At 35.0% G+C, this 26,865-nt stretch overlaps 1 protein-coding gene across 4 annotated transcripts in view; it reads left to right on the top strand.

Annotated features, from left to right (window-relative positions):
* Window positions 1–26,865, top strand: part of srbd1 (S1 RNA binding domain 1) — a 63,657-nt gene that overhangs the window by 20,687 nt on the left and 16,105 nt on the right. For all 4 annotated transcript variants that reach the window (XM_048204614.1, XM_048204613.1, XM_048204612.1 and 1 more), the window contains exons 15-16: window positions 7,765–7,856; window positions 12,406–12,488. In XM_048204614.1, coding sequence (XP_048060571.1) covers window positions 7,765–7,856; window positions 12,406–12,488 — 175 coding nt within the window. The remainder of the gene's footprint in view (window positions 1–7,764; window positions 7,857–12,405; window positions 12,489–26,865) is intronic.

The following is a 26,865-nucleotide window of genomic DNA, read 5'->3' as shown; positions in this document are numbered from 1 at the left end:
TTCATTACATATTGTGTGCCATATAGAATTGATATGTTTATAAAATGTTTATTTTAGAGCAACTGCACTCTTATTTACTGAGTGTGAGTTGTCAATTATATATTATAAATGGTGTTTCCCTTCTGAGAAACATGGTAAGAAGGTGCTGCACTGACTCTGGCCATTGCTGCTGTTTGGCCCTGACTTTGCCTCTCGCCCCTGAAGGACAAAATGACATGTATCTTGCTTAACGAGGGAGCCTGTAGTGTTTCGACTGTCAGGACAGTGATCCTGATACTGAGCTATGGCTACAGACTGATTGGACAGCTCTGTCAGTTCTTAAGGTTGAAGACAGTGGCAGTGACCACCCATTTCCCCTCAGGCTTGCTCTCTGCCACCAGCCGGCCAGTCTCTGGTCATTAGACTCACTTTGCAGGGGATCACAGAATTACAGGAGCTCTCTCCTCTATCCTATTCGTTTTTCTTTTAGTACACACTGTTGCTGGGATCAGTTGTTAACAACTTCAGTCTTAATAGGAAAGAAACTACCACTTTCTGTAAATTATGAATAGATGCGTCTTTATAGTGTCCTTAACACTGGCAATGTCATGCAGTGTCAGCATGGATGAAAAAGTCTATATGAAACGTTTGCTTTTTAAAGGGACAATATTCAAAAATATTACATTATTCTTATTATTTCACTTTACCAGGAGCAAGCTTGCTGTAAATGATTATATATATATATATATATATGTATGTATGTATATATATATGTATGTATGTATATATATATATACATACATACATATATGTATGTATGTATGTATATATATATGTATGTATATATATATATGTATGTATATATATATGTATGTATATATATATGTATGTATATATATATATATGTATGTATATATATATATATGTATGTATATATATATATATATATATATATATATATATATATATATATATATGTATATATATATATATATATATATATATATATATATATATATATATATATATATATATATATATATATATATATATATATATATGTATATATATATATATATATATATATATATATATATATATATATATATATATATATATATATATGTATATGTGTATATATATGTATGTGTATATATATGTATATAAATAATAATAATAATAATAATGTTATATTTTTAAATATTTAATTCATATATATGCCCACATATATAATATAGTACATGCCCTTTACAGCCAGCTTGCTCCTGGTAAAGTGAAATCACTTTTTGCTGTAAGGTCTTGAATGACTAGAATTTTGCATCAGGGAACTTTGTCCTTTGAGGAGGATTCTGGGTAGGGTGATTAGGACAGTGAGGAATGAGGAGGAATATTTGCCAGTCACAGGCCCACGGCTAATGGCTCACTGAGGGATAGATGTCCGCATCACAGAGGACAGCCAGAACCAGTGGCTCCATAAACAGCTGTCTTGAGCCCCCCTAATTTTGACTGACTGCTGTTAATTTATTGAAATTTATGGTAATGTCTGTGTTTGGTTGACAGTTGTGGGGCTTTTATTAACATCAATGTGCCATCTTACATTTGCTCTTAGATTTATCTTGCCATTGAAAAGTAAAGCAGCCAGGTTTTTAAATGAGTAGTATCTCCTATTTGATCTACAATACATCCAACTAGATGCAGTAGTTTTTGGAATTCTTTTTCTTAGTATCATTATCATATTGGTTAGAAAACAAACTGAACGAATCATAATAAAGCTATATAACCAACGGTAGTTCAATAGTTAGATTTATATCAAAATAATTAAACTAATATAATTTGTTTACCTAAATCTGGGCTGTTTAAGGTTGCTATATGACATTATAACTTGTTACACAGAATTTAACTGATATGTGGTATTGTATACACTACCGTTCAAAAGTTTTGGGTTTGGTATGATATATATATATATATATATATATATATATATATATATATATATATATATATTTGAAAAAAGTCTCACCTAGGCTGCATTTATTTGATCAAAAAAGACAGTAATATTGTGAAATGTTATTTGAATTTAAAATGGTTGTGCTGCTTAATAATTTTGTGGAAACCATGACTTTTGTTTTTGTTTTTGATGAATAAAGTTAAAAATAACAGCATTTATTTGAAATAGAAATCTTTTGTAACATAAATGCCTTTACTGTCACTTTTGATGAATTCAGTGCATCCTTTCTGAATAAAATTATTCATTTTCTGCTGAACAAAAGTATCAAGAAAAAAAGCTTTTGAACACTAGTGTATTAACTGTTACAATAACTAAGAACATGGAACATCCAATCATAAAAATTAAAAATATCTAAATGATACTAAATTATATATGTTATGTATTAGATTTTGGTATCTGGAGTTTGTCAGACAATCTTGCTTACTATGAATACTTTCTTGCGTCTAACACAAAGTTTCCAGAAGAACGGACATGAATACTGCAATGTCACTCCCTATCCGCCTAGTGCTGATTGATCTGTGGCAGCCAAGCATGAGATCAAGCAAGCGGTCCACTTGAAAGTTTTCATTGCCTTAAACTCACATGCCAAATCCCCATTTGTCAATTTCTAATCTAATGTGCTCTTGTGATGTCAGAACAACTGGAAGCAATCCCCACCAGTAAAGTTTTTAACATGCTGCACATTTCATGCCTCATTTACTTGTATTTGGCCGTTTTAGGTTGTAGTTTATAGCCCTTGGAGTACAGAAAAAGAAATCGCAAGCAACATCAAAACATAGAAACCTCAAATCCACATCGGCATATATGAACTAGACTTCCAATGAAACTGGTATTGAAAATTAGAATATGGAAAGCTCTCGAATATCCTTTTTATGGGCTACACTTGAGTGCTTTGAATTGCAAGATCCAGTCCACAGTGTGAATCATTGAATTTACAAAATATTCTTGGTTTAGTTGAGGTTCTTGAGTTTAAGGCTTGGACACCAACATATATTCAAAACCCCCTTTAGCACGATACACAGGAAAACATCCAGCAATCTGGACAGCTGACACCCTCTGCCACAGTTCTTTGGCTGTTTTAAAGGAGGAAGGGGTGTTGAGGGGTGATGAACATCTGCCACCAGTTTGACGTGAGTGACTGTGAGGTTTTGCTCTTTTCAGAATTGTGTGATGGCGGCAGCTTGAATGTGCTGTTAACTGCACCTCCACGCTGACTAGGCACTTCCTACCCCCTAGCACAGAGCCTGAGACTGACGGCCTTTGACACCTGCCATTTTGGCCCTTTTCTGGGCAAAAAAATGTCATAGTGTTTAGACTTGGCATTGGTCTGATATCTCATGATTGTTTTGTTTTTTTCTCTTTTGGGAATCCCTTGGGTCTGCTGGCTGTGAGTAATTTTCATAAAAAAATTTTTTTTCATAGTACTGTTCTTTTTTTGTTTCAACTTGCGTGAAAGTCAAAAGACAGACTTTAGTAAATTTTGCACATTTGATGATGAGATAAATTTTTTTATTTATTTAAAATTGTATATTGCTAATAATATATATATTGCTATATCTCCTTTTGTGTACATTGAAATAAAAATAATTAGTATAGTAATATACACTACCATTCAAATGTTTGGGGTCAGTAAGAGTTTTTGAAAGAAATTAATATTTTATTCGGTAAGGATGCATTCAATTTATCAGAAGTGACAAAGAGACGTTTATTATAATATCATAAATAAATGCTGTTCTTTTGAACTTTGTTCATCAAAGAATTCGTACAAAAACATACCACGGTTTCCACAAAAATATGAAGCAGCACATCTAACTTTGTATGATAATCAATGTTTATTGAGCAGCAAATCAGCATATTTCTGAAGGATCATGTGACACTGAAGACTGGAATAATGGCAGCTGAAAATTCAGCATTATCATCGCAGGATTAAATTTCATTTTATAATTAATTAAAATAGAAAAATGATTGAAATTGTAAATCTCTTGTATCCAATTTAACATTTATCTTGCATAGGATAAATGCATAATGATACGTTTTTTCACAGAGACCTCCTAACTATAAAAATTGGGTAGTTTTTGCCCTAAAAAGCAAACTCTATCAGAAAAGTTATAAAATAATCAAATAGTATGCAACTTACTCTACTGCATAATTGCTTTGTTTGTAGTTGTTTATTTAATAGTTTGCAGGGAAAAAAACTTTCATTGTGTAGAATTTTGAATTTCCTCACCTTTATTGATATAAACCGCAGCATGTTTGCTTTACTTTTCCAAATGTAACCAGTATTATCAGGAACAGTGGACTTCTATCTGCAGGATTTGGAGATACCGTGACAATTTTTCTTCACCCTGCAGACAGATCTGATGAATGCGTTTAATTAGAACATGTGTTTAGGGGGCAAGTATCAAAGTATGTATCCATCTCTTGGTGTCACCCGGTGGTCATGGACATTGGGAGGGGGAGATGGACCGGCCTGGAGGGTGATGACAAATACTGAGAACACCACAATTACTTACAGTTAGAGGGGGCCCGGCCATGACTTTGCCCAGAGACTCTCATAGAGAGATGATAGTCCCCAAAGTGTGGGTGTATTGGGTGTGAGTAAGTGCGTGACTGTCAGACCTCAAGGGTCATCAAGTCATCTGCAGCACTTGCAGGCAGGTTTTGTCTTTGTTCTTATGTCTTGGTGTCCACTTGAGCTGGGCCGAGTGCTGGCAGCCTTCTGCTGCCTGCCCTTTTACAAGTTCAGCCGTGCCCTTAATGAAGAGAAGTGGCTGGTCGATGTGATGCATATCTATGTCAGAATGGTTCAGGGCTTGTACTCATTAACCCTTGCAGCCCTTCTAATTTATGCAAACATGACAGGTTCATCTCTTTCTAAATATCCAATACCTGCTCACATTTTCAGCACTGCTGTCATATCGTTATGGTGGAAAGAATGCAGAATAATTCTGTGCACTGAAGGACTACTACATAAGAAATTATTAATTTAGTTTGACGAGGACTGACATGGAATTATTGAACCGAATCAACCGCAAACTGAAATTAATCGAATATTTAATGAACGTTTAATTTATTTGAGGGTTCTCAAAATTAGAGATGGGTGTATTGAGTGAATCCAAGTAATATATAACATGAAAATTTAAAATAAGTTTAAAAAAAAGTTTATTAATTTGATGTTCTTTTCAAGAAAAAAATAACAAAATGCATAAAAAAATAAGTCTAGTCAATTACTTGTGCACATCCCTATAGTCAAGAAGAAATACCACTGTGTAATAATAATAACAATAATAATTATTATATGCAATAATATTAATATTAATGTTGTTGTTATATTTTATTTTATTACAAATTATGTAATATACATTGTTTATTATTATTATTATTATTAAACTAGATTTTTATTATAATTACTATATAATTCTTAATATATTAGATTTAATCTAATTATAATATATTGTTTAAAGGGTCATTCTTATATATTAAAAAAAAAAGTTTTTGTCATGTCAGTTCTGTAATGCTAAGTGAATGTTTACACTTCTTAGCAATGCATTGTCTCTGTGTATGTGATTACTATGTCTGAAAGAGACATTTAGATAACTTTCCATCCTTGAATTTTATGAAGAATAATTAGTTTTATTTTTACGGTTTATTTATTGTATTTAAATAATATGTGATTTTATATTTTATGTGAGGTTTATTTAATTGTTTATCTGGGTTGGCATGTGTTTCCTTCTTAATTTGTTCTTAATCTTTCTAATAACCTGCTCCACCTTGACCCCTAGGTCATATGCCAGAGCTCGTTAGTACTGTCATCATGGCGATCTGTCAGCTATGGGAGGGAGAGGGAGGAGGGGAAAGGATCTGGGAAAATGAGGACACCAGTCAAACTGGTGGTCCATGTCACAAAGCCTCTGCATCCTGTCATGAGTATGATGACACTAATTGGCAAAGTTACCCAAATAGCCCTTAGGCACCAATAGAGAGGAAGCAAATGTAATGGAGGCTGCAGTGGTGATCTGCCCTAATTTGTAGGGTCATTCTGTAACAGTGGTGATAATCATGTGCAGAGGACATTTATCTTTGCTGATGTTTTCAGAGAGAGGTCAGTATTAATATATGCCCAACCAGGTATATATTAAAACTGTTAAGTTAGAGTTGGTTTGAAAGGTTTTGGAATGGAAAAAATTGATAACTTGCACAATAACATAAAATCATATGTGTAAAAATTTATTTTTCAGATTTCTTGAATTGTACTTAATAATAATATGATAATATTAACAGAATTGAGATATTGTTTATATATATATATATATATATATATATATATATATTATAATATATTAGCACACCATAACACTCATGTACATTTCCTTGCTTTTGTATATTTTCTATTTTGTATATTGTGTATTTATATTTTTGTTTTATTTTAATTTTTTTCACGTATTCTATTATATTCTGTTTTTTAATATCTGTCTTTCTGTAAGTCACTGTCATTCTGTCTGTACTATGGAAGCTTCTGTCACCAAGACAAATTCCTTGTACGTGTAAACACACTTGGCAAGAAAGCTCATTCAGATTCTTAATAATAATAATAATAATAATAATAGTTATTATTATTATTATTAAATTAAATTAGCATGCAATAATCAATCTTTTCCAGCAAGACTGTTTTAACATTTATTTTGAGTTACAGTATATCAAAAATATAGTAGAGGCAAGCACATAAGTCCTCTAGATGGCAGTATTTACCCATATTTTTACATTTTCTTTCTTTCTGTTAGATTAATAGACCATTTTATTGCACAAATTAATGGTTTAAAACTCTTAATATATGAATCAGTATTTAGCAGTATATTAGTGGTTAAATTGTGTGTTAATTATTGTTAGTATTGTATTTGTAGCCTAATAGGTATGGGCTTTTTGTTGGTTCAGGTTGAGTTAACCTTACAGATGAAAATATAACCGAGTGCACTCTTTCACTATTGAGCCTGTGTGGTCGTCAACTTGCTCCCTCCAGTGGGACTGATTCTGCAATTAGTGTATTATAAATCACTTTGAGTGGCAAGCAGAACAATACACATGCTACTGAAAATGTGTTGAGAGAGAGAGAGTGAATCTAGTTGACACCCAAGTGAGAATCACTAAACCAGTGATTGACAACAAGGTGCACCCAAGGGAGTACTTATAAAGATTTCAGTGCTTTGCAAAATATTTGGGCTGTCAGATTATTTCAATAACTATTAGTAATTAATATCATGTTTGCAATACTCTTTTAAGGAATAAAGATTCTTCAAAATATGGATATAAAGATTTGTATTAAATATGGATGTACAGATTTGTACAAATTTGTATGGATAACACTTGTAACAGAGCATACTGTATGTGCATGACCGCACAGAAACCAAATGCAGTTATAACCCTCTGAATCCAGGGAAAAAGTTTTTTTTTGTCAGATTTTTTATTTTTTATTTTTTTTTTTTTTAGAAACTTTCTAGAAAGTTTCTTTTTAGAATTTTTATTTTTTATTTTTCAATGAAAACATGGCTGTATTGTGAAATTGTGTGTTGAAGTACATCTTCCATCCATTGCTGTGTACTCTACACTTCGGTTCCTGCTGTATCAACTACAAGCTTGCTATGGAAATGTATTTAAATGGACTCTTTGGTCTGACGCCTCCTAGACGTACTGAGGGAGCTTCATAAGTTCACTGGGGTCTTCATGAGGTTACCTCTCTGATTTCCTTGGAAACCAGCTTCAGTGTGTCTTTGTTGTTTCAGCATAACAGATGAAGCTGGAGCGTCCATCTACAGTGTGAGTCCTGAGGCTGTTAAAGAGATGCCTGACATGGATCCCAACTTAAGGAGTGCAGGTAATTTACATATTCCTCTTTTCCACACACTCAAAACTAGTGATTGACCGTTTTAGCTTTTTTTAAATTTTTTATGTCAGATATGATGCAGATATATGTAATGAAATTTAAAGATGACGATTGAGACATACACAAAATCTGAAATAAAAGAGACACTTATTAGTACATGGTATTTACTCAAAATTCTCTATAAAAACTGAAAACAGAAAATGTTTATCAACTGTTGACAAGGCTATTGGGACAAGGATTTAACATTTTTGTTATTATTTGCCGAGCCTACTGGTGCTAATAATAAAATACATACATACAATATTACTAACACACACAAACACACACATATATAATATATATATATACATTTTAAGCTGCCATTTTATATTTTATTTTTAACAATACTTTAAATAAATAATTGATATTTAATGGTAAAGATGTTCTTATATAAATTCAAGGCTTTGTTATGGTTTTAGGATTTTGCAAATATACAAACTTGTGCACATGAATGTCAAAGCTTCACTGGCAGAATATGTCTTGTTTTTCATACTAACGTACTAACATTGAATGAAAGCTGTCCCTCTGAATGATGGGATTGTTTATTCTCCAGTTCCAAGGCCCAATTCTCCAGTCACAGTCAACAGCCTTACCTGTCAGTCCAACTCAGCTCCCACTCAACCAGACCTTTACATGCCATTTCAGTCAACCTTGTCTCCTTAGTCTGAAATGGTCTCTCTGTCTCCTTTAGGCCACATTCATATCTCCAGTTGTCGATACATGGACTTCAGAAGACGTAACAATAGTCTTTCACAGTCTATCAAACCATCTAGTTTCACTTCTCTCTATATCTGTCTTACCCATTAGATATGTTTCTGTGAAACAGAACTTTCTGTAAAAAGGTTTGCCTGTGTTCAGACCACACAAGCACCCTCTACTCCTCCAAAAATAAAAAAAAAAGGCGAAAAGTTTGGAAATCACTCAAATGTTCTCAAAAACAGGATCTGAGAATTATACCAGACTTCCTCTATAAAAGCAGTAAATCAGTATGGGATTATTCATAAATTTTCCTCTGGTCAAATGCAAGAGCAAACTAGGGAGCTATATTTATCGCTTTTATGAAAGGCGTAAGAAATTGGACCCTCCTATGTGGGATGTGTGTAAATGTGTGTAGTGTTATGTGTTTTGTGCATTAAATGCAATGCTACATCACTAGCATAAATAATGTAGCATATATGTATATGTATGTATATGTATGTGTGTGTAATATATATATATATATATATATATATATATATATATATATATATATATATATATATATATATATATATATATATATATATATATATATATACAGCTATGGAAAAAATTAAGAGACCACTTAACATTGATTTCTGAACTTGGAGTGGTCTCTTAATTTTTTCCATAGCTGTATATATATATATATGTGTGTGTGTGTGTGTGTGTGTGTGTGTGTGTGTGTGTGTGTGTGTGTTACAAAAGGCTTCTATTTTAAAAAAAATCTTATGTTGATAATAACAAGGAAGATTTATGCTGGGTACACACTGCACAATTTTAAGAATTGTTGGATTGCTGTTTTTCTCACACTGCACAACTGTCTGGGGTACCATTTGTCTGCTGTTTTGTGCACATTACATGATGGATCGGCGACAGGGTAGATTACACGGCATTTCAGAAGATTTCAGAAGACAACATTTCAATAGGAAGAATCGCAGACAAATAAGACTGACAAATAATGTAAGATCACAAGTGAGATGGGAGTTTTTGTGCGAGACTGGATTGTTAAAGTGATAGCCTTAAAGAAGCTTGCGATGCAAGATGTCTGTGCTGATTTGCAGCAAAAAAAAAAAAGAAAAATATGAAGGAAAGACTGGTTGTTTGCAGAAGCCATGATTGATAATGTTTTCTTGCAGGTGTATGACTCCTCTGAACTTTTCCTCACTCTGTATCTTGCTCTCTCATTGACTGTAGGTTGTTGCCAATGTCATTTCCAGTCTAAATACATTTCACACTGCAGGACTCTGAGTTGCAGACAGGTCCAGATATTTGGCATGCTAAATATTTTACGGCCATCAGTGATGCATCGGTGTTTGTCTCAGTTTCCGTCTTTGATAACACAAACTACGTGATTGTCACTCACATGAACGAGCACCAATTTGCCTCCGATTTTAGGAATTTATCTGTGATTTTCACAAAACTGTTGGCGAGTGAATATGGGGGCTATAATCATGCAGTCTGTACTCAGCATTATTGAGCAGCAAATAAGCATTTTAGAATGTTTACTAAAGGATTATGTGACACAAAAGTCTGGAGTAACTTCTTTCTTCTCAAGCCCCGTCAGCGACTTTGTCGCTGTATGTAAAAAGTAGCATTCTGCTCTTGCAGAGTGTGATATAAATTACAGCAGTGCTCAGTACAATAAATCATTAACTAGATTAGCGATCGATCAATCAACGAATTAAACCCTCTCACACTGTCAAAAATTACTAAAACGTCATGCAAATTTTTGACGAATGTTCAATTTTCTTGTCCCTAATCATCAACATAATGCAGGGGAAACTGTAATATGAACTGTTCACTGCATCATATAATTAGAACAAACAATCAATGTATGAATCAAACTCACTAAGACTGCAGACGGTTTCTTTCACACGCGTAATTTTATTATGTCCATATATGTGGTTACAGATGGGAACCAGACGGTAACGTGAGCTCCACAGAAAGTCTTCTCTCCTATCGGTTGTTGCTTGTGAAATTTGCTGCTCATTTGCATAAAGTTTGCATAAACTTCACATTTCTGAACATTTGTCACGTGACTCGCATCGCTTGACATGCCTACATTCTGTCGCCAACAGTCACTGTCGCTTGTGTCATCGAAATTCGCCGGCCCTTCCTTTGAAAATGAATGGGATCATGTCACTTTGTCGCCGACGGTATGAACAAAGCTTTAGTATACTTCTTTTTGTATGAACACCGTCCTAATTAAGTAAATGTTGGCATATATATGTTAATGAATTTGTGTTTTTGACTTATTTCTCATTATATGACTCGTCCTAAACTACGCTGAACATACCTGTAGTAGAGAAAGGTGTTTATATCTTGATTGAGGACAATTGTTTCCAGAGGTGTTCAGCTTTCTATAAAGATCAAGGTGTATGTGCTCGCTGAAGTGGGTGACTGTTGAAGGAGGTTTTGAGGTGGCTTGCTGGAGCGTGATCACCAAGCCTCACTCGCTGCGTCTCCACGTTGAACTCTGTGGGAAATTGCTGCCTGTAATAATATTTGGAAAGGGATGGAGTTTCAGCTCAGGCCTTGTACAGCGCACACAAAAGCACTTCTCTCCACTCTCTGTAATGTGAAGGTTGTGCTTGGGCAGAAAACCACGCAATGTCTCACATTCTGTCCTGTGTTTTCTGTCTGAGTCGCTCTCTCTTTCGTTCTCTCCCTCAGACTCTCGGGACACGAGTTAAGATGGAAATCTGACTTTCATTTGCTGACCTTCAACAAGACTAGATAAAGCTAATGGAACAAGTGCGCCAAACTGCTTATGTTCATTTCATTTTATAATATTGTGTTTGGCTGGTCACATTTCCTGGGATAAGTTAGATTCAAGTTTTTCTGAATTGGGTTTTTATTTGTCTTTAATTGAGTTCTTATTTGACCAGACCTCTCTTAGTTGGCCCATGTATGACAATTTACTAGGAAAAAGGGGATTCATGAGTGAGTGTGTCTGTTAGTGGGCCGCTCTCTCTCTTTCTCTCTCTTCCTCTTTCTTTCCCCTCTTCCTCTTTCTCTTTCTCTTTCTCTTCCTCTTTCTCTTTCTCTTTCTCTTTTTCTCTTCCTCTTCCTCTTCCTCTTCCTCTTTCTCTTTCTCTTTCTCTTTCTCTTTCTCTTTCTCTTTCTCTTTCTCCCAGACAGATGATGGCATATTCATCTGTATAGGGCTAATATGTGATTTGTTCACAGTGTTTTTGTAGATTATTTCAGCCTTAACCTAGCTATTTTTGGTTATTGTAAATGTTATACTTTTTAAACAACTTTAAGATTTAAAAAAAAAAAAAAAAATCTTGATGACTGATAGAATATAACTGACAATAATAATGGGCTACAATAATATTTGTATATTCATTTCCGATAGGTTTTTCTTCTTTCCCTCTTTTTGCATGCTCATTTGTGATTGGGTTTCTTTGCTTCCTTTTTCGCATGTATTTAACCATATATATGGTCACATTTAAACTGCAAACACAGTTGTGTGTTGCAAGCCCTGATATTTCAGTAAATGCAAATTTTGTTTATTAATATAATCTGTGAAGCTGTGATTAGTGCAGTATGTTCCACACAAGCCTTTGCATGATTTAAATAGAGTCTAATTTACAAAGATTTATGCTTAAGTGAGCTTAATTTATTCTTAATTAAGTCCGTGGGTTTATTAAAGTGTAAATTGCTGTTCTCTTGAGGCATTCATTATTATATTTGAGCATTTACTGCACATAATGGTGAGATAATTTTCTTCCTGTATTCTTTTCTTTGTCCTCAGTGTCTATTGGGAGGCGGGTTCAGGACCCTTTAGCAGAGCTTATTAAGATTGACCCTAAACACATTGGTATTGGCACCTACCAGGTGAGTCACATGACACACAAACTCATTTGAAACTAGTTTTGTGCATCTCCTCTTCAAAAGCATGCTAATAATGGGTTGTTAGTTCATTATCTAAGTGTTTTTATTGCAGTAATGTTTATTGTATCTTTATTAAACACACTGTCAACGGCTGTGCGTCCTTTCACATAATACTGTGTACATGATGTTGTGCCTGGCTCTGCTCTTGATGCAGTCAAATGTTCGAAGTGATTGTAGGCGCATTCCCAACTTTCTAAGCCAGGCTCTGATTTTTAGTTTTGAGTAATAGGAGTTTAAAACAGAAGTCAGCTGGACTAGTGAGCTAATCCTGTCTCTGACTGTTTGCTTTTGCAGTCTCATATTATGAGTAATCCATTTTTCTCATGAAATTAATTCTACTATGATTCCCAGCAGCATCATTTGTTGACTCAAGGCTGGGCCTGATTTGAGTTTTTTTTTTCTTTCTTCTCGCTCTTACTTTTCATCTTTCGATTTTTCTCTAGCTGTCCTGCATACTTGATTTCTCTCTCCTGCCCTCTGCTGCTCTTTTTTTAAACATCAAGGTCTTCAACTCTGCAGAACTATAAAAAGTTCTTTATATACAGTACTGTGCAAAAGTCTTGGGCACGTCAGTATTTTCACCGCCCAAAAAAGGTTTTAAGCCAGTTATTTATATCTTTTGCTGTAGTGTGTCAATAGGAAATATCCGTTCACATTTTCAAACATTTGCCATTAATTGTAATAATCCAGTGAGATTTTTGAATACACAATAAGACTGATAACAGCCGGTGCTCCACAATGAGATCAGAGCTCACCATCATCAAATCCGTCTGTGATTACATGAAGAAACAGATGAAACTGAGACGAACTAAATCCAGAAGAACTGTGGCCATTTCTCCAAGAGATTTTAAGAAACCTGCCTCCAAAGCTACCTGAAGAAAAATGATGCCTAAGTGTACGTGGACAAGCTGTTTTAAATGCAAAGGGTGGTCACACAAAATATTGTTTTGATTTAGTTCATATAAATTAATTGTTAAATAAAATCTATTTATAACAGTATTTTTTAAAAACATCCTCACTTTACAGCATTTTTACACAAGTGCCTAAAACTCTTCACAGTACTGTATCTTTGCAGGCAGGTTTCTTCAAGCATCTTAGAGACACGGCCACAGTTCTCCGGGATTTAGTTTGTCTCAGTTTCATCTGTTTCTTCATGTAATCACAGATGGATTTGATGATGGTGAGATCAGATCACTGTGTGGAGCACCGGCTGTTGTCAGACTCCTTGTGTATTCAAAAATCTCACTGGATTATTACAATTAATGGCAAAATGAATGTTTGGAAATGTGAACGGATATTTCCTATTGAGACACTACAGCAAAAGATATAAATAACTGGCTTAAAACCTTTTTTGGGGGGTGTAAATACTGACGTGCCTAAGACTTTTGCCCAGTACTGTATGTACTACCAGTTTCCACAAAAATATGAGGTAGCACAACTGTTTTAACATTGATACTAATAAGAAATGTTTCTTGAGCAGCTAATCAGCATATTACAATGATTTCTGATGGATCATATGACACTGAAGACTAGAGTAATGGCTGCTGAAAATTCAGGTTTGCTATCACAGGAATAAATTACATTAAAAAAAAAAACATAAATTGTAATATTTCACAATATTACTATTTTTACTGTATTTTTTTCTTCCATATTGCGATGTATATCTGAAAAAATGTAAAGTGTGACTTGATTTTTGTCAATCAGGAATTGATTGGATGGTTGTGATTTGCTATTGCTGTGATCTCATGTGAGTGACGGGTCGCCCATGCATGCACCAGTAAACACATCATAAGTGAAGAGATGTTGTTGTAAGAGAAAGGGGAAGATATTAGTAAAGATTAGGAGGGGACATGAATTTTTTTAAAAAAACGTTTTTTTTAATAAATATTGCAATATTAAAATAAGTATGTCAACTTAGATTTTATGGTGACTTTAAATGTAAATTTAAATGTTGTTAAATCTGGGAATGGGCAATGTAAATGGCTAAAGTACAGTACAAAGTAATTGTAAGCCAAGTCCACTGCAGTTTTGGAGCCATTTCCCAAATAAGGAGAAGAAAGAACAACTTGCGTCTTTACAAAAGGATCAATATCACGTATCACATAGTTCTCACTGCCAACTTTTTGACTCAGAAAACATGCACATGTGCTGATGCTCACAGGTTTAAGTTAGCAGAGGATTAGGGTCACCTCGCCTTGCCCCTTGCACAGTGTGAGTGTTGTCTAGTGTGCATCACAGCGACCCCCTGCACGTCTGTCAGCACTTAGCGTTTATTTACCCTGCCACATAATCTGAGCAACACAAGATGCCTCTCCACCACACTGACATGCTGAGTGATAAGTGTGTTTGTGTGTGTGTGTGTGTGTGTGTGTGTGTGTGTGTGTGTGTGTGTGTGTGTGCGTGAGAAGTGTTCGTTTTGGAGGTTGCTTGCACTTTTGACTCCAGTATGGAGCAAACCTTTATGACTAAAGTAGTTAAATATCAACCACTCTTAAACACCATTTTAGAGATAGGTTATCGGGCCCGATTACTTGTTTTCATATTTGGCAGCTTAGGACATGCACACAGGCTGGTAGTAAAGGGGCTTCAACAGCTTGGGATAGCAAGGTTAAGCGAGGTACTGTGCTCCGTCTGCTATTATAGGCAGCCGCCATATATGGCAGAGGCGTTGTTATTTATACCCATAAAAACTGAGAGTTATGCTTAATATTGTGTTGATCTGCTGTTTGCTACTGGTCCATGATTTTGTACGTGTATTTGACTGCACCTATAATATTTATGTCCCTGTGGGTTATTTCTCTTTGGATTTATATAAATTGTTAAAATGTGTGTGTGTGTGTGTGGGTGTGTGTGAGTGTGAGAAAGAGAAAGAGGTTTACAGTACATATATCTGTGTTTAGTAGACAAATAGATTGGACCATGTATAGTGATCTTATTTCTTATCTGAAGTATCTCAAGTAGGGCCATAAGCACTATAATCATTGAAGGGGGAGTTATTATACCACTTCCCTCAATCATGAATATGAGGTAATAAACGCATATGTTTTCAGTGCTATGTAATTGTGACAGGAAAAAGGGTATTTTAGATTTTGTTTGTTTGTTTGTTTCTGTAAGGTTTGCTTTTAGGGGTAGTCTCATTTTAGAATTACATTAAAATGTATTTTATTTGTCTTTTCGCACTTATGGCAGTAGTAATACACTATTAATTTAATTCCATGGTATTGCTGATATTAAATTTCTAATATGCTACAAATGGTGATGCAGTGTAAAAATGGATATTTATTTTGAGATTTACTAATTATTAGTACTAATTATTAGTGTTTTTATTAATATAAATAGAGTTAATTGACAGAAAGCCATTTGAATATAAGCATATGGGAAATGGGCATGTACAATTTAAATATCTAGTATTACACAGTATATATAACATAGTACAATATAGGAAAAAAACTAATAACCAATATGGACTGATATATTGTTGTGCATTGCCAAATAAAATGTAAAATGCTAAAAGAAAAAGAGAAAGAAAGAAAAAGAGAGATGGGTGGAAACCTTTACTGTTAAATTGAAGTTGAATTGCTCACTTAGAGTTCACCTTCACATGACTTTTGATTGCACATCGCCCTCTATTGTTGCTTGTATTGTCATGACATGCTATTTAGTCAAAGTGGGTGGGACTTCTAGGGTTTAGGTTTATATAGTTAACTGTCAATCATTGAGACATAGGTGGAGTGTGTTCAGGTTTCCCAACTGCTTAAAGGTCCCAGAGGGCACATTTTACCATTTTACCCAGCTGTGAGAGAAAACATCATACACACCCCTGGATATTAAGGAAACTGTCACTCTCCTTGGCGCACTTTCCTTTGTGTTTCTCATTTCCAAACATTAAAACCAGCAATAAACCATTTTTATTATATTATGTTAATGAGTGTTTATCAAAGATGTTTTTCAGGTTGCCTGCAGGAATATGCATATATTAGGTTGTACTTTAATTTTGAATTATAAAGTAGGTTACATTTGAATGTTTGTTCACACAGGGACCAGTCTGTTGGTTACATAGGTATAGTAAATAATCTTATCTTATTTTTACACCATTTATTGCGACGGTTTAGAAGGTTGTGTAAAGAAAAAGTACCAGTGATGTCACTCCAGCCTTCTCTTTTTAATGAGCCTGCTGAGACTGTTCCCTCAGGGTAAAACGGAAGAGAGTGAATGAAGGTGTAAGTATTGACTGACAGGAAGCTGATTGACGATGATTGATAGCTGAGTCCATTTTCGCGTGGGAAAAAGGAAAAGTTATGCGCTTTGCTGAACACATTCACTCATTCTGATCACGTCTGATCTAGCTTTCGTTTTTCTATCTTTTACCTGTATGACTTTTCCCTCCTGCTGGGTAAAGTCAACAATTATCTTTCTATTTCTTGTCTTATGGCTGTTCACATTCGTAGTAAACCTTTTAAAGAAAAGTAACAGAAGTGTTTTTTTCTCATGAGTCTAGTAGTCCAATATGCCTGGGTGCAGCTCATGTTCTGTTTGACAGGTGTTTACTGACTCCAGACCTGGTCTCCAGGCTTCACCTGAGGTAAAGGAAAGATGGAGCAGAGTGTAGGTGAGAAAAGTGTCAGAATTAGTCGTTAAAGTGTCAGCCCACTGCCAGGAAACTGCATCATCTGATTTGCTGCCAAAACACTTTTTTGAATTAATGCACAGTGTTTTTAGTGGAGCAAAGCAAGCTTTGAATAGTTCTTATGTACAGAGTTCACAAGGTTGTGGCAACCTGGAAACATCAGGGAATTGTAAATTGTGATGATTTTTTTTTTTTTTTTTTTTTATAAATTGCCTGGAAAAGTCATGGAAAATTCTGTAGTGAATGTTTTTTTTTTTCCCTAGTAACGTTCTACTCTAAAATATTTCATAGACCAGATATTAAACTTGTATAGACTTTTTTTTTTAGTCTATTCTTTAATCTTTTACTTCACAAATTGGTCTAATTTATTCATTAGCAAACCAGTTATAAAACTGAATCATATTTCTGAAACTGAAAACTGAATCAAACTGAAACAAATGATTGGAAAGATCCTGAAAAAAGTCAAGAAAAAAATCAGAGGAACAAACACTACAGTTCAAAAGTTTGGGTCAGTATTTTTATTTTAAACAAATTAATAGTTTTATTAGGGATTCATTCAATTGAGCAAATGTGACATTAAAGACATTAAATGTACAAAATTATTTTATATGTTTATATGTTTCAAATAAATTGGGTTCTTTTGAACTTTCTATTTATCAACGAATCCTGAAATATAATAAGCAGCACAACTGTTTTCAATATTGGTCATAGTAAGAAATGTTTCTTGAGCAACAAATCAGCATATTATGATTTCTGAAGGATCATGTGACACTGAAGACTGGAGTAATAATGCTGAAAATTCAGCTTTGCATCACAGGAATATATTACATTTTAAAATGTATTTAAGAAGAAACAGTTATTGTAAATTTTAATAGCCTAATATTTCACAGTATTACTTTTTTTATTGTATTTTTGTTCAAATAAAGGCACCCTTTGTGAGCTTTAAAGGGTTAATTAACCCAAAAATAAAAATTCTGTCATTAATTACTCACCCTCATGTTATTCCAAACCAGTAAGACCTTCATTCATCTTCGGAACACAAATTAAGATATTTTTGATGAAATCCGATGACTCAGTGAGGCCTGCATTGCCAGCAAGACAATTAACACTTTCAATGCCCAGAAAGCTACTAAATACATATTTAAAACAGTTCATGTGACTACAGTTGTTCAACCTTAATGTTATGAATCGATGAGAATACTTTTTGTGCACCAAAAAACAAAATAACGACTTTATTCAACAATATCTAGTGATGGGTGATTTCAAAACACTGCTTCATGAAGCTTCGAAGCGAATCTTTTGTTTCGAATCATTTGTTTGGAGCATGTATCAAACTGCCAAAGTCACATGATTTCAGTAAATGTGGCTTTGTTAAGTCATAAGTGTTTAGAAATTTCAGTGGTTCACCACTGGGGGGGGGTGACTTTGGCACCACTGATTCGAAACAAAAGATTTGTAAAGGTTTGAAGCTTTATGAAGCAGTGTTTTGAAATCGCCCATCACTAGTTATTGTTGAATAAAGTGATCATTTTGTTTTTGTTTTTTGGTGCACAAAAAGTATTCTCGTTGCTTTATAACATTAAAGTTCAACCACTGTAGTCACATGAACTGTTTTAAATATGCCTTTAATAGCGTTCTGGGCATCTGAAAGTGTTAATTGTCTTGCTGTCAATGGAGGCCTTACTGAGCCATCAGATTTTATGAAAAATATCTTAATTTGTGTTACGAAGATAAACAAAGGTCTTAAGGGTGTGGAACGACATGAGGGTGAGTAATTAATGACATGATTTTCATTTTTTGGGTGAACTATCCCTTTAAGAGACTTCTTTCAAAATATTACTGACCACCACTTTTAATGGTAATATACATTTTTCTACAAGTGCTTTAATGAATGTCAGATATGTTGACCGATTGATCTCTGAATGATTCGTTGGTGAATTGTATTGAATCACAGTGATTTAAAAATCTTATCCAGTAGTCACAAATAACTAGGTGTTCGATTCCAGGTTTTTTGGAGTCGACTCCGACTCCCGACTCCCACTGTTGGAGTCGATGGAATCGACTCCTCGACTCCATTTACTGTACATCAAAACGGTCATAAATAAGCCGAGATGGCAGTCCTTACACACTTAATTTATTTTTCCCCGACGCGAAGCCTTAAAATCCCCTCGTTAAAACAACACACGTTTAGTGAGACTGTCTAAATTAGTCCAATTTAGAGATGACTTGATGAGTAGCATATCAACATTGCTAATTGCCGATACCTAATTTTATCGAGAGAAAAGTCACGAAAAACATCTGTGGTCGAATATTATGTCAGAATTAAATAAACGAGAAAGCAGGGATTCTTAAATGAATTCATCTCATTATAATGGTCGGGGGATGGCGCTAAACGCATATGATCATTGTCTTAAAAGTGCTTGGACATTAGAGTTAAAGATGCTAAAATTAATACTATACATAAAAAATGCATACAATAATGTACACTTATTAATGTGTTTATTATTGATGTGAGTTTTTTATTATTTTTATGTATGGTTAGTTTAATGAACACGGTTAACTATGGAAAATCAAATCTATATTTATTGCAATAATATAAGCCACCATCAATAAGCCTACTGAAGCTGACACGGAGGTATGTATAATTACAAACATACTATGACTGTTATCTATTTCTAAAGTAAGCTACATAAATGTATGTGACAAAGTTTCTGCGACAGCTTTCTGACGCGATTCGTCAGTGTCCGAATTCCTCGCTTCATTTCATTCACTCCTTGCTTAGTGCACTTAACAATAGACATTATGCACTTCACTGCCATGCATTATGTAGGCTATGGATTCGAGAATCAGTAAACAAGTGAGCGATTCCGGACACAGCAACAGAGTCACCACCGAGAGTCGATTCCTGTGCTGGAGTCGACCCCGACTCTGGGGCTATTCAGAGTCGAGGAATCGACTCTTTTGGAGTCGACTCCCCATCACTACAAATAACTCTAAAGATCATAAAAAAGTCTGAAATATACAGTTTTCTATTAGTGGCTTGTGAATTTGTCAAACTGGCTCAGACTGAATCAAAAATATTTCTCTCAAATGACTGGAAAGATGGAAATTTATTGGTCAAAAAGAGTGGAAACATATACGTGAACTTAAGCTCTGTCAGATCTTGTCATCTCGTACACTGCTGTCACGATGTCTTTAGCTGTTTTCAGATGCCTTGTTTCGGGGTATCCGCGGGGCATTAAAAAGCATTAAATGGATTAAATGGTCATTAAATGGATTTTGCGAAAATTAAGGCCTTAAATTGCATTAAAAAACATTAAATTTTATTCCTACAGGCATTAAATTTTTTAGATAGTTTTGAAGAAAAATAATACTATCAGTTTATTTTGAATATAGCCTTCATAATTAATAACTTTGATTTGCTTTCGCGAAATATGTACATTGATATTCAGCCTCCAGGTCACAGCCCACCGCTGTCCAAAATGGCGTTACGGCAATATTGCACCGGCCGGAGGCAATTACCAAACTGGTTCCACGTGTGAATATCAATGTACATATTCTGCTGTTCAGTGAGTGGCTGAGAGGAGCAGCGCATTCAGTTGAGGCTGTGCGCTCTCTCAGAAAACAAATAAAATAGATACTATTGCTTCTAACCTGAGTGATAATTTTATGTGTACATATAGCCAAAATCACAGCAAATGTCTTTATCTTATGTGTATTGTGATTTTGTATAAATCAGGATTTTAGCGCTGGTTTAACATGTCAGGGCTCGACACTAACGCTTGTCACTTAGTCCGGGATAAGTATATTTTTTGAAAGGGCAAGTGAAAGAGAATTTTAGGACCTGATTAAAACATCAATTCCAAAAAAAAAAAAAACGTGAGAATGACTGACTGATTTTATTACATTTAGTCTAAGTGGCGATCGATAGTGGAAAATAATAGGCTGTATAATGTAGGCTACTGACGATAACAAGGTTGAGCTGTTAAGGCTCGCGCAGCATCTCGAGGAGAAATGGAAACATGAGCGAACCACACACAAAAAGAAACTCAGTTAAACATACTGCGGCTAAAATTCAAATTGTGGAGTATAACTTGATACAGTTAAGCAAAATCACATGACCAAGAATGCTTTTTTCCTAAATAGGCTACCATCACAATTAAAAATGTGACACTGATTTCATACAACAGTTAATTTAACAAATAGTTGATATTAAGTCACTTACATTTTAGAAGGAACATTGACTGTTTTTGTTCTATTTAAGCAGCGAAAATAGTTTCAAACAAAAATCACATCAGAACCATAGTGTAGCAACACTCACCCTGCATCCCAATGTGCAAACTATTCACCCTATCCGCCCTAAATAGTATTGAATATTACTAATGTCACATACATGTCGCACAGATTTAAATATGTCAAAGCTGCAATATTCTGAAAGGATATTGCTTCAGAAATTTTAAATTTATATTTACACCACAAAAAAGAAAATCCTTTTTTTTTTTTTTTTTTTTTTCGGACAAGCAACCCTTTTACTTGTATGACAAGGCTTAATGTCGAGCCCTGTATGTAGTCTTAATAGGCTGCATTTCAGTCATCATTTCATGTTGTCTGACAACAAAACCAGAAAAATATATAGATGAAACAATTTTATTTGGACTTTGGCTGTATTGAAATAATATTATGTGTGCGAAAAGGGTAGCACCAGAGAAGCAAATGCGAATGCAACAATGACATGATGAATATTCTAATTGCCATATGACGTCATCTATCAACATTTACCGACATATATATGGCATTAAAAAATAAAAAAATTGGCATTAAAAAGCATTAAATTAGATTTGATGAAACCTGCAGAAATCCTGTTGTTTGGAGCTTTTGTGTTTTGCTGAAAACGTAGGTCTCTGGTTACGCATGAGGCAGAGGTTTGGGAGGTATGTTAAGGAATCTCCTCAGTCAAACATCTTTGTGTGTTCAGCTCTCTGGGAAGTGTTTTCAGAGCCTGCAGCTGGTTAGACCTACATTGGGTCAAAAGGGCGGGGAAAGAAGAGAAGAACTGATTGACATCTCGGAGTGGCAGCATTTCATAAAAAAACCCTGTTAACTGGGCTGAGTGTGGACAGACATACTTTGTTCTGGCGCTGGGGCATATCCAAACCAAACAGGACCTCGCACCTGAATTTAATCCCGTGGTTTGTGTGAGCCTGTATGTTTTTGTGCGTACGTGTGTGCCTGGCTTGGGTCGGAGACCTCGTCGTGGCTTTGCTGGGCTTGGTGAGGCAATGTTAGTGCGTATTTGTGTTACCACTGGCCCGTCCCCTGCGCTATACCTGGCATGTCGTGGTCCGGGATGTGTGTCTGTTCAAACAGTGGGCAGGTTTAAAAAAAAAAACTATATGAACTCCAACCACATTTCTTCACCTATTCCCCAATGCTTTAATTGAGTTTTGGATGTTTTGTCTTCAAGGTTACCACAGCGCTAAGCCATGTCAAAGCTCAGCTGTCAGCCGCTCTTCCTACTGTGAACGAAGACCAGAGAGTGCGGCTTGTGTGCGTTTGAAGACAGATGGAAAGCTTAATATCGGCTTTAGGCGAGCATGGTCTTTCTCAGGCCCTCCTGGAGATGTTGGTTTGATTCTTAACGTATGCTCTCTACCAGATGCAGCTCAGTGCGTCTCAGTTTTACACTCACTAATTGAAATGGTTATACAGTCTTAGATATATCCAGTAGGATTGACAGGAGATTGGAGAGATGATGTGGCTGAAAGCCGAAGGCTTTTTCAACTGCAACTACTAGAAAGATTTGAAGTGTCTAGGCTGATTTTTCACATCTGACCACAACAATTTTAGCTTATATTTACATTCTTGTTCAGCTTTGTTCAATTTGTCCACAGGCTTGATGTGTTTTTAAAGCCTTAAAGGGATAGTTCACGAGAAAAAATGAAAAATCCAAATCTGTAGGACTTTCTTTCTTCTGCAAAACACAAAAGACGATGTTTTGAAGAATGTTGGTAACCGAACAGTTTTGGTGAAAATTGACTTCCATTGTATGGACAAGAGACACAGAAAATATCTACTTTTATGTATGCTCTATTAGATGCAGCTCAGTGCGTCTCAGATTTACACTGACTAATTGAAATGGATATGCAGTCTTAGATATATCCAGTAGGATTGACAGGAAATTTGAGAGATGATGTGCGTGAAAGCTGAAGCCTTTTTCAACAGTTACTACTAAAGAGTCTAGGCTGATATTTCTAATATGACCACAACAATTTCAGCCTATATTTATTTTAAGCTTTGTTTGTACACAGTGATTGTTGTGTCTTCAAAGACTTAAAGAGACAGTTCACCCAAAAATGTTCGTTATTTGCTGACCCACATGTCATTCCAAACTTGTATGACTTTCTTTCTTCATAACACAAATGAAGGTATTCTGAAAAATGTTGGTAACCAAACCATTTTGATGACCATTGAATGGACAAAAAAAATCTTCTAATTTAACTATCCTCTTTTATGTTCTACAGAAGCAAGTCATACATGTTTGGAAAGACATGAGGGTAAGCAAATGATGACCAAATTTTCATTTTTGTGTGAACTATCCCTTTAATTCGCTCCCTCCTGACCCTCCAGTGCCAGACGGCCTGACAGTTGATACGGATCATTGGCCGCTCTCTTGTTCTCTTGTATGCTGTTCATTTGGCTTTTTCTCCCAGTATGTGAGTGTTAATATCGCAGTGGTGGCGTCCCACCTCGTAAATTAGTGTACCCTTGCACATAACTTCCTGGAACATCCTTTAAAAATAGATCTGGGGGGGCCTTGATGATTGATGGCTTTCTAATGAGTGCGCATTCCATCAGCAGAGCTCCAAACCGCCTGGAGGCGACACTTTTTGGGTGTCTATCTCTCTCAGCCTGCTCAAGGACTGTGAGAATTTTCGTTCCATCCGCGCTCAAGGCGCTTTATACAGCCGACTGGCTGCCAAATACTCAAAAGCTAACCTTAGGGTTTGGGAGCAGCTACATGGGAACCTGTCCACACACTTCTCAGGTTGCATCCGGCTATTATGCGGCAGTATAGGTATTTGTACGATAAAAATAAAGAGTTGTTTGTTGTTTTTTGTGAGAAGTATCTCGAGCGTGCACTGATTTATTGATTATCAGCAAGCTGTTTGTGATTTTGGCATTTTTCTCTGTGTGTGTGTGACAGTGATAAGTCTGATGAGTTGCTGTTTTGAAATCACCATAAACATCACATGGAAAAGTGCATTAAACTGTTTGCAAACATGTGTCTAAATATTCTTTTAGAGAATATAAGGATCATTAGGAATGACTGGGCTGCCGTTGAATATCTCAACTACTGCCTTCAGGCTCTCATGTTTATTGTTTAGATTTCACGTTTCATTTCAACACAGGCCTTCCAGTAGCGCGCATCATTTTCTCACCTCTCTAGGGTTACAAAATAAAAGTATGAGAAATTTTGACAGAATTTTACAGCCGATAGCATTCACCCACATGAAGGCTGTTTTTGTGCAATAAATGTTTTGACTGTCTTCTGTATCAGGTGATATTAAAATATTTTATATATATATATATTTGTCTGTGATAAGTGATTTTGGTCCAGTTTCACAGACAGGGCTTAGACTAAGCCAGGATTAAACCTTAGTTCAATTAGGGTATTTAAGGATAGCTTTTATCAACGTACCCTAAAAATAAAATAAATAATAATTACTGGTGTGCATCTTGAGACAAGGGTTAGGGACATATTTTAAGATATGTCAGTACAAGTTGCTTTCAATTAAAATGGCTCAAACATGCATTTTAGTCTAGGACTACCTTAAGCCTTGTCTGTGAAACTGGGGGTTTGTCTTTGCTTGGATTAGATTACTCCATTGTATACAGCCTGACAGTATTTATCACACAGACGTCCTTGGCCTGTTTACACCTGGTCACTTCATGCGTTTTCTCTGATCGGATAGCTATCTAATCGTGAAAAGATCAGGTCTAAATGATCTCAGGTCACTAATATTCCTGCTATTATTTGTCCTTTGTTAATTAGTGTTTTACTGGTCTTTAATAATGCTTGAAATTTACATTAGTAAGGCTAGTTGTTTTTGCTATGGTATTTTAAACCATAGGCAAAGGTTCCTTGTGTAAGTGTTCTTTAGCCTGTTGATTTTTGTTCATGACTTGCTCCCTGAGAAAGTCAATATGTTGGTTGATTTATTTATTTATTTTTTTTATAAAAATTGCTGCTAGAGATGCTAGATTGCTTACGTTCTGTTGTGCTCCTATGTACGTTATTCAAATATGTTGTGCTGTGGTATGCTAAGGAAATCTCTCTCTTTATTTTAAAAATGTGCTTTGTGCCCTTTTCTATTTACTTAGAGGCATTTGCAAACTGCAGTACTAAAGTTTAGCAGAAATAAAATAACTTGAAATTTTCAACATCTCTTTACATTGTCTTTTTGCACCAAATTATAGAAAGTAGTATCGATAACAGTATCGATAAGTACCGGTATCGATGAGCAGTATCGGTATCGATAAAATTCAAACAGTAATATTTATTTTATTTTTTGACTTGATTTGATTTATTTTATTTACTTTTTTTAACCTTTTTATATTTACCTTTTTTATTTTTATTTAACCTTTTATTTTTTAAATTAATTATGTTGCCTGTTTAATATATTTTAAAACAAACCCACAAAACTTGTATCATATCTTACATTTTCTCATTGTTTCGGCGCCTGCTCTCAATGGACCTGTGTTTTGTGGACAAACAGGCAGATCTGCTAATGAGTTTACAAGATCAGATTTCTCTATGTAACAACATTTGTTTTGAGGGTGATTTTTTTTTTTTTTTTGAAGAAACATCTGCTTCTCAGACCACTTTGACAGTGTTTTCTTGGCCGCATTTTCCCATTCTGAATGTACTGCATTTTATTACATTGGATTCTTCAGCTGGCACATTGCGTCGCTTTGTGTTTAATGTGAAACATGATTGTCATGGTAAAATACTAACAGTAAGTCTTTAGTGACTGACTATGTAGGAACCAAAGAAAAGGATATCTTTAATGTCTTCCTCTAAACATGTGTTTAATACCAGATAAATTGGTTTGTTGTGAAAGCTAGTTCATTTGTAATATGTCCATGAATGATTAAAGCAAAAGATATTAGGATAAAGTATCCCGATCCACACCATCTCAGACCCACCTTTTACTTTTTCTCCATTGGTTGTGCAATTTCAAACACTAACACTCTCTGAAAGTAAACCGCTGTGTCCAAATATGAGGGAAATATATCGTCTATGTCTTTGTTTATTATTTCTGCCTGTTCTTGTGTTAGTGTGTGACTGTGTGTGTTTGTGTGTGAACAAGGGAGGTTGAATGTGTATATTGAGTTAGTTGTAAGAGGCCTGTGGGATTCTTGGACTGTTTAATATACAGAATTTTTATTCACACAAACACTATAACACAATAGCGCACGCAAAGACAACTTGAAAGTATTAGATCTTAGTCACGCTGTAAATTTACACACAGAAAAGTACACATAACTGGCAATACATGTCGTACAATCCCAAACCACAAACCTTTTGAATTGAGCAGGTGATTCAAAATTCACATGCTCCACAGTTCATCAAAATTTAGTTGAAGATGGAATTGAAGTCAATTAACTTATTCATGAGTAGTTTAACTAAAT

Source organism: Megalobrama amblycephala, linkage group LG10 (assembly GCF_018812025.1).
Source record: "Megalobrama amblycephala isolate DHTTF-2021 linkage group LG10, ASM1881202v1, whole genome shotgun sequence".
NCBI classification, from domain to species: Eukaryota; Metazoa; Chordata; class Actinopteri; order Cypriniformes; family Xenocyprididae; genus Megalobrama; species Megalobrama amblycephala.
This window is presented reverse-complemented; position numbering and strand designations above follow the sequence as displayed.